The sequence below is a fragment of the Lynx rufus genome, unplaced genomic scaffold (assembly GCF_022079265.1).
Source record: "Lynx rufus isolate CCGP_SWC_20201006 ecotype Redwood Valley unplaced genomic scaffold, mLynRuf1.p SCAF_11, whole genome shotgun sequence".
Classification (NCBI taxonomy): Eukaryota; Metazoa; Chordata; class Mammalia; order Carnivora; family Felidae; genus Lynx; species Lynx rufus.
This window is the reverse complement of record NW_025814825.1, coordinates 46411625-46421063: the sequence shown is the minus strand read 5'-3', so window position 1 is coordinate 46421063 and position 9439 is coordinate 46411625. Positions and strand designations below refer to the sequence as shown.

At 46.5% G+C, this 9439-nt stretch overlaps 1 protein-coding gene across 4 annotated transcripts in view; it reads left to right on the top strand.

Annotated features, from left to right (window-relative positions):
- The first annotated feature begins 1061 nt into the window (after positions 1-1061).
- Positions 1062-9439, top strand: part of SORCS1 (sortilin related VPS10 domain containing receptor 1) — a 505682-nt gene continuing 497304 nt past the window's right edge. For 3 of the 4 annotated variants that reach the window (XM_047072706.1, XM_047072707.1, XM_047072708.1), the window contains exon 1: positions 1080-1637. In XM_047072706.1, coding sequence (XP_046928662.1) covers positions 1080-1637 — 558 coding nt within the window. Of the gene's footprint in view, positions 1638-9439 lie in introns of all 4 variants that reach the window. The other variant, XM_047072709.1, reaches the window with a different exon arrangement.

Here is a 9439-nt window from a genome sequence, read left to right as displayed (position 1 = left end):
AACAGGTATTTATTGCATTAATGACGGACAGATTTCCTACCGCGTAGGACAGTGGGGCGAGCACCGAGGATAAAAATGGCAAAAAGAATAAACTGGTCACTTCTTCCAAGTTGCTCACAATTCCTGTCCTCAGTGAGTTTGTGGTCTCTTAGGGAAGCCAAGATATACGCCCACAAAATGCAGGAAGATTGGCTTCAAATACAGTGAGCGCTATAGGGGGTCCGGAAAGCTATCTAAGCGTAATAATTGATCGAAAAATCCCCCTAACCACACGCGCGCGCACACACACACACACACACACACACCACACCACACCACAGGATCATTTAATTACATCATTCTCTGCTGTTGCCTTCCCGGGATCTCCCCCAGGCTGGGACACGCAGGCTCTGCTCAAGCTGAGGTCAAGACGCCAACTCACGGAGACTAAGGAGGCAAGGACCAGAAGCCCACCCAGCCTTAACATCTAAACTGGAGGAGCCCGGGGGTGGGGGGGGGCGGGGGGAGGAAAAGGCAGCCGAGACTGACAGAAACAATAAAACAGGAATAGGAAGTCCCCAACACAGCGAGCGCTCCGCGAGCTCCGGCTGGCCGCCCCCACGGGAGGGGCGTGCAGGCTCAGCGCGGAGACCGGAGACCGCGGCCGCGGGGGCGCCGAGTGAGCGGCGGCGGCAGCGCCCGCGAGCCCGAGGTGAGGGTCGGCGACGCATCCAGTCCCCGCAGCCACCCGCGCGGCGCAGCTCGGCAGCGGGACGCGGCGCCCGGAGCCCCGGCAGCGCCCTCCTCCCCCACCCCCCCCGCGTCGCCCGCCAGCGCGCCAGCGCCCGCTCCGCCCGTGACTTCAGTCGAGCTCCACCCCCGCGTGGCGGCGGCTCGCTCGGTCCGAAGCCGCGCTCGGCACCAGCCCAGCCTGGGCAAGCGGCCGCCACCTGCCCGGCGCCGCCTCCGCCCGCCCCCTCCGCGGCCCAACTTGGATGGAGTTGGGGTCCTGAGCGCCCGCCCCTCCACGGCCCGCCGGCGGAGAGCCCCGCGCCGCCGCCTCCGCTCCGGCCCCCTCTCCGCTGCTCTCCGCTCCCGCGATGGGAAAAGTTGGCGCCGGCGGCGGCTCCCCAGCCGGGCTGAGCGCGCTCCTCGCCGGCGCGGGGCTCTTGGTCCTCTGCGTCCCGGGCGCCTGCGGCGGCGGCTCCTGCTGCCCCCAGCTGCCCCCCGGCTCGGCCCCACGCTGGGCTGCCCCCCCGGGGGGCTTCGTTGGCCGGGGACCGCGAGGCAGAGCTGCTGCCACACCCCTGCCCCTCCTTGGGCGCCCGCTGTTCGCGGTGGCCCCCGGAGACCGAGCGCTGTCCCTGGAGCGGGCCCCGGGCACCGCGGCGTCCGTGGCGATGGCCCCACGCGCTGGCCGGCGGAGACGGAGTGAAGCGGAACCGGGGAAGGCAGACCGCGGAGAGGGCGCGAGCCGGAGCCCCCGGGGAATGCTAAGGGACGGAGGGCAGCCGGGGCCTGAGACTCTGGAGCGGGACCCGGACAAAGCCACTCGCTTCCGGATGGAGGAGCTGAGGCTGACCAGCACCACGTTCGCGCTGACGGGCGACTCAGCACACAACCAAGCCATGGTCCACTGGTCCGGCCACAACAGCAGCGTGAGTAGACGGGGCCTGAGGGCAAGGGGTGACAGGGGGAAAGGGTTAAAAGCAGGCTGTGTGATCTGATGGATAATTTGGAGAAACGGGGTTTCTGCACTTGAGGGATGCTGCAAACTAAAGTCTTCCCTGCCCACCTCCCCTAGGAGTTAATGTCACCCACCAGGAGACCCACGACACCATCAGAGTCCTCTCAAACCCCCTCCCCCCGCCCCCAAAGCTTCAATCAGGGCAGGCAGATACCTGTTTCCTGGTCTTATGGGTGTAGTAACAGAGCTGAAGACCCAGGCAAACAGAGGGGGTTAATGCGGAGGTGAATGGGTTAAATTTCCAGGCAGGATGACATTCTTTTAAGTGACTTTCCCTTTACTTGCTAGACTCAGGGTGAGCACAAGTGAGATCAAGAAGACTTTATTCGTAAGCTTTCTATTTTTCTGCAAAGCTCCTAACCCCCCCTTCCTCACAAGGGAAGAGATACATAGTGGAAACTAAGGTGCCCTTAATGTATTCTCTGTTTCTGGGGACCAAGTGGATGCAAGTTTCAGGACAGGAACTCTCTAGCATCTTCTAACAGCACCAGCCAGTGTGTTTTGAGAGCTGGGGCTTTCCAGCCTGTGAATGAGTGTGGTTGTTCTCCCCGCTTGATCAGTCCCAGGAAGATCAGATATATCCCAGTGACAACAACCCCCTGTTCTTCCCCATTGCCTGACCTCCTCTAGAGAAGCTCACAAATAAAGACTCAGCCCTCCCTTTAGGAAGGGACCAGGGGGATTGCTGGATTCCAGAAGAGTGACACCAGGGAGAGTGGGTGCAGTCCAGGACCTTTGGCCACGTCAGGGAAGGTTTTCGATTTTTGGAAAAGCCTGCATGTTCTGAATCTGGGGTAGCTATTCCAGCTTAAAATGCACCTGGGAAACTTCAATGAGCTGAAATAGTAAAGAACTAGCTTTGATGGGAAGAACTGAAGATAATTTAAAAGTGTGGAAAGTTCTCTAGGCTGCCATGAAGCAGAAAAGAACACAAAAACCAAGGATGAGTAAAACGAGAAAAAAAATCAAAGTTTCAGCTTCCATCAGGTTATTGAGATTGTAGCGTTTGTAATATGCACACTCTGTGCAGCCTGGTACCTTTCAAAATGTTTTCAGTTGTGATGTCATTGCCAGAAATCTTCCCAGAAAACTTCCCACTTCAGTGAGTTGTGCTCATTGTCAGCTTTTTAATGAAAGTTGTGAACATTTGAAAACAATAGTCTGTCATTATGGGTTCCTTGAGTATATAGATATAAACTGTATTAAGGCAAATCCTGACAAACAATATTTTGTATTTGTGTCTCTGTCCTGGGAGCACCAGCAAGGTTTACAATTCAGCTCTCACGACTGAGGCCATGGTTTTCTATAGTTCTCAGGAAAGGTTTAATCAAATAATTGAAGCTGAAATTCTTTCCGTTAAAGTTCTGGAGACCCTTGCTCTCATTTCTTACCTTAACTATCATATCTTTCATATCATAACCACTAAAATTCATCCCCCAATTTGAACTTGATTCTTCTTAAACTGATTGAATAACTTTCACACTGCTTTAAATGATTAACTCAAAGCTGCTGGCTTTAAGGGGAGATTTTAAACACATCAAACATATTACATCTTGTTGAATCAAGAAGTGGAGGACATTGGACTCAAAATATTTCTGGCTTTTAATGTAATTCAAGCTGTAAAATATCACTCACCCATTAGACCTCTACTTTAGTTCATCTCTTGAAAGATCTTGGAAAGAGCTGGAAAAGGAGAGTACATCTTTGGCAAATTTTAAACTCCATTTAAGAAATGGCGCCAAGCACTGCCAGCCTTTTTCTTTTTTTTTCTTTTTTTTTTTTTTTAATGATGCTTATAAGCACAGTAGGGCTTATGAGGGTCAGGGCTTGGACAGCCAACATGCAGGGAAATCTGAGATAATGTAGGAAATCAAGGTGGTGCACATTAAAGACTTGAGCCCTCAAACCCTGTTGCTAATGAGATTTCTACTCTTTGAAGTTTTTAATTCTGCAAGGAACCCCTCTGCTCCCCAGCGCTGCCTTTTTACACACAAATTACAGGTTTTTTAGTGTGTGTGTGTGTGTGTGTGTGTGTGTGTGTGTGTGTATAGAGAGAGAGGGAGAGCAATCGTCTTTATCCAGGTCCCACAAAACAAAGCTGGCCCAGAGTCATAGGAGAGACAAAGTTTAAAAAACAAACAAACAAACAAAAAATAAATGAAGGAAGGCATAAAAAAAAAAAACTTTTCTGGGCGACTTTGTCATGTAAAAAGCAGTGTGGAGACTTGGGTTCTAATGGTGGTTTATTTGTGGTTTGCTCTTGGCAAGTTGATTGCATGGTGAGTGTGAATTTCCTCATGCCTAAAATGGGGGCAATGCCAGCTCATTACGTGCCAGGTTACACATGAGCGGGTTGTGACTGTCGAGGACTACACCTGTTTGGAACTCTCAACTCACAGCCCTTCATTTCTCCCCAGAGGAAACAAATACACTAATTTAAACTGGAGGGTGACATTGGGCAGCTCTCATTTTCTTCATGGTTAGGTGTCAGCCCCCCCCCTTAAGCCCGCCCCCAACCCGCTCAGGGCCACAGGCAATACACATCCTCTGAATCTGTCTGACCTATAGCTAAAAGCCTTTGCTAAGTAGGGTTTCTGATCACAATAACCCCTGCCTTAAAGGTGTAAATGTGTGGTAATTATAGGCTGCCTGTCAAACTTGTGAGGAATTCTGGATGTTTCTCTCGCCTCCTTCCCTTCTTCCTGCCCCCTCGCTGTTGGACTTGTGCAGTTGTGTAAAGACATGACTGTTTTGCCTCATCCGTGGGAGTGATGTGATTCCTCTCCACTGCCGTCTAGCTTGATGGAAAGTGTTGCTGGAGTTGGTGGAACACCTGGGGGGATCTTTTGGCATGAAAGGTGCTGGGGATGAATCATTTGTCATGAGCTTGGTGTCTTAAGCAAGAACATATTGTTCCTACCCTACTCATCCTAGGCATGCTGTGCCCTGATCTAAATTTATACAGTAATCCTTAGTTTGTTAAAATATATATTTGTCTGTATATGTATGTGTGATGAAGCGTGTATTTATTCCTTATTTCCAAGAAATTTCAAAGTGCTACACTTATTAATCCTTATAAAAATCCTTGTTAGGTAATATGTGAATGGCAAGTGTTAATATCTATTTTTCACATTTTAATGCTGGAGTCAACTTGGATATTTCAGCCTAGTGCCTTGTCCTTTTCTCACTGGAAATAGTATTAGAAGGTTTGTTAACAGAGGCTTTCACTTACATTTTGCCATTCTGATACTTTAATGCTGCATTTGTCATAGATCATGATGGTCTGGTTGATTTCCATGTACCTCCTTGAGGCCTTTAGCTGTTCCAGGACTTGACATTTACCACGGAACCTTAGTGAATACACCGAATCCCAACTTGGGTCAGGTTTTGGGTAGATGTCTTCTCTTCCATCACCTCACTTAATTTTCACAGGCCTGCTATGAGGAGATATTCTTATTCTCATTACATAGAGAAGAAAAACCGAGGCTCTAGAAAGCTGAATGAATTGCTAAGATGTTACAGAAGGTCAGTGTCAAATAGGGGCTGGAACCCTGAGTAAGCTCATTTCCCAACCTCACAGAATGGCTGGTCTTAAAGACTTTAAGGTAGAACAGAAAAACTCAGGCCTTTTGGAGTCAGAATTTTAAATCATCCTATCTTGGGGTGGATTTCAGATGATGGTGGAGGAAGGCACAGTCCTAGCTGTAAGCTCCATCTGTAGAAAAGCAAGGACTTTAACAGGTGCCTGTCACATTGCACTCTTTACCTTAAGTAGTGATTTGCTCGTTCTCTTATCCGCCTACCTCTCCGTCTTTAGTGAGACATGGAATCTGCACCTGGTGATTCATTGAGCACGAGGTAACCTGCCATCATTCAGCTCTCAGATCTAGTGTTCTTCAGGAACAGATTCCTTTTCGAAGTTACTTCTAAATCTGATTTATAGAGAGGTTGCACGTAAACACTTGATTTGATTGTACATTTAGACATATTTTTTGGCTTGTTTTTTAAAGTAAAATGATAAAGGGTTTTAGCTGTCTCTAACAAGCCCACATAATTCCTTCTCTGATCGGTGCTTTGTGCTGTTAGCGAACGTTAATGTGGTGTGACACGGGAGGCAGGGGGTTTGGAAGCAGAGAGATTGGAGTTTGAGTGTTAGGTCTCCTGCTTACCACACTTTGCCTTGAACAAGACACTTAAATTCTTTGAGCTTCGCCTTCCTCAACTGAAATACGGGGATAGTACAGCTTTTGCAGGCTTTTTTCCTGAACAGTTGATATCATGTATATGAAGTTGCTGATACATAGTAAGTGCTCAACAAATGCTACTTGTTATTTTATTTTAATAAATAATTCTCCAGTGGTGGATAAGAATGCTGAGTTATAGTCCCAACTGTGTACACAAACTAGATATGTAGTCATAATGTGTCCTATGTGGCCTCAATTTCATCCTCTGTAAAATGATGCAGATAGACTAGAATGCCATGGAAATCTCTTACAGGTTAGAAGTAGCTTAATAGTTTGTTCAGCCTGCACGTATTGTGCACCTACTACATTTAAGTGTACTAGGAGAGTTGGGGACACATGAGTGACAAAATGACCTGTACCCTTGACCTGTAAGCAGCAAGCCTTTTGTTCCACATGATTCCTCCTTTTTCCATGGTTAATATGTGTATCCATTCATAGGAAATCAAAACATTTGAGATACAAGCTTGCATTCATTTCAATGTTGACTTGCAGCAAAATCTAATTTATTATGTTTTTTTTGTGTCACATCTTCTCATTAAGGAACTTTGTATCTTTGGACAACAAAATTGCTTCATATGAGATTGGGAATTTAGTTTCCCCTAATATATTCAATGGGGTTTTCTAGAGGAAAATGACATAAATGTTGAATCTGGGAACTCTATCCACATCTTTTTACGGAGGGACCCCAGAAACTCCTAGACTAAGGCACAAAACCTGATGGAATTATTTATTTAATAATTCTTTAATGATTTATCTAAGAGAATAAAAATTGCTCACCTTCAAGGAGAGATTGCCATGTGGCAGCATTGTGCTAAGAAGCTTGCACAAACTGTCGTATTGACTTTTAATTCTACAAATATATATTGAGTCCTAATATTTGTTAGACACTTCTAATACAGATATATGTGCAGCGACGCCCAAAGGTGGGAGTAATTATTCCCTGCCCTCAAGGAGCTTTCCGTCTTGTACTTAAAGAGTTCTCTGAAGAGGTAAGAGAATCTGAGAACCCACTGAGGGCAGAGGATGCTATCGGAGTTCAGAAGAGAATCAGACATCTACTGACTAGGGTGGCCTTCAAACTTCCTGGTGGAGCAGGTACTTCAAGTGAACCTTGAAATGTAGAGAAAATTTTTATTAAGAGATGGAGGTTATTACAAGGATATTTTGAACTGAATGGATAGCAAGAGTAAAGGTCAAGAGTAGAGATGTAAATATTCCTGTGTGTTCCAATAAATTAGCCTACTTTAAATGTAAACTATGTTTAACTGATGTGTTAATCTTAGAAATCATTTTAAAAATATGATTTAAGCCAAGATATGCAAATTCTTCTTCTAGTGTCTTTGGGTATGTTCCAACCACCCCCCAAAAGAAAATAAAACCTTTGTGGTCACTGAAAGATGCACTCTTTACCTTCGTGAAAGATACGTGAAAGATACGATTGCCTTTGTTGGCACCTTAGATCTCAGCTGGAGTCATCACTGTTTCATTTTTACATAGACATTTTCCACACACAGTTTTCCGTAAAGGCCTTTGTTTTGTTTAAGTCCTTGGTCAGAAATATCACTGGCCAGGCTGCCCAGAGGGTAAATTAATTTGGCTCCTTGCCAGCTTATGTTAAGTCCCTCAACATACGTAAAATATGTGTTCTGTCTTTGTGGATATCTCAATTACCATTCTATATCTCTGGCTAGAAAGGGTGGAGAATGCATCTGTGTGTCCTAGGGAGGAAACAAGCCAAATGGTGTCAGTGCCGTGGCTAACAGGGATGGCAGGGAATAAGTGTGGCACATGGGAGGTGGAGCCGGGCTCCGTGGAGGTGGAGTGGTTACTCTGGAGGGGCATGCACACTCTTTTCCGTGGGGTGGATCGAGTAGTCAGATGGTTGGCAAGAAACAAAGTGGAACCTTGCTGTGCAAAGTTCATAAGGAAAGAACAGAGCCTCTTCTAAACTGTAAGTAGAGAGAAAAAGGACACGAATGTTCTGTAGGAAATCCTACATGAAATTTTCCCTGTGTATAAGAGATACTGTGTCTGTTTCTATAGCCCTCCTGAATGTTGTTACAGCACTTTAGATCCCTTATAGCCATTTCCTTTGCAAAATGCCTCAGCTTTCAAAGATTGGAACATTTCTTTCCTTACCTCAGTTGGTTTTCTCCCCGTGGGCCTATGAGATAAGAAAGACAAATATCATCTACATTTCTCAGGTAGGGAAATGAAGGCACTGCTATTAAGCAGGTCAGTTAGTGGAAGAAGAGAGTCAACAGTGTTTTGCCACACCATGTGACTGATTCTTGGCTTGGTGCCCTGCTGGTTTTCCACAGGCAAGAGTTAGAACACAGCTACATCCTAGCCCCTTGGTTTATCTGAGGCCTGTGCACCTGTGTCCATAATGTTTTCCACTGTGGGAAGAAGTGTGGGTATTGGCCATGGAGATCCTGAGTTCTGTGCTCAGCTATTCAAGTGACTTGTCCTGGGCTTCAGAGCAGGTGGCCTCATCAGAAGGCTCATGGCATTGTTTAAACCTTTAAAAGGGGACCTTAAAGACAGATGATGGGGCTTTCTGCAAGCAAGGTCTCTGGCAAAAACCCATTCTCCATATTCCACTGCTAATGGACCTGAGAGGTAAGATTACTTACAACTGGGCTAATTGTAGAAGGAGCTTGAGGGGGAAGAGGGGCATACCCACTTCTTCCTCTCTTTAATTGGCTGATACAGATTAAATGTAGTTTAAAATAATAGTAAGTGTGATCTCAGTCAAGGGAACCTAACGTGTCAACATTTGGGAGCAGCGGTAGTCAAATTGAAGGGTGCCTGTTGATACTGATGGGGTTTATTGGCTCAAAGATTATAACAGAGTTCTCAGCTATTGCCTTCACTGCTTATTCTGACTTTTGGGGCATGGGTGGGGGAATGGAGCAAAGGGGAGTTCACTGAACACTAGGGATAGCTCTCTATAGCCAGATAAGATATATTGATTATAACAGAAACCCCTCTTGACAATTATATAAATAACCACCAAATTTGTGAGAAGCTTCCCTGAAAGAACTTTCTAGAACATCACACTGTTTAACTTCATCTTCCCACCATCGTAATACAAATGAGGTATTATTGTCCTCATTCTAGAATTGTGGAAGTCAGGGCCTAAAGAACTTGCTTGGGCAAGGTCACCCAGTTAGAAGGTGGCACAGCTGGAATTGGAATTTTGTCCTTTCTGGCTCCAAAGCATTTTCCATTTGATCACGTTGACTCTCTGTAAGGGTTTAGTTCTGAGTTTCTTTAGCAAGAACTTCACAAGTCAGTGCAGAGGGATGGTAGGGGAACTTTTGGCATGAGGACCCCACCTCAGGGTTTTTCCCTGTCATATCATCCTGATCAGGGCACTAACCTGATATATTTTACTTGGTAATAAGCTGCTTCATGACAGAGCTCAATCAAAGCCTCAAGGGCCATCCGTCCCCTTGAGTGGCTC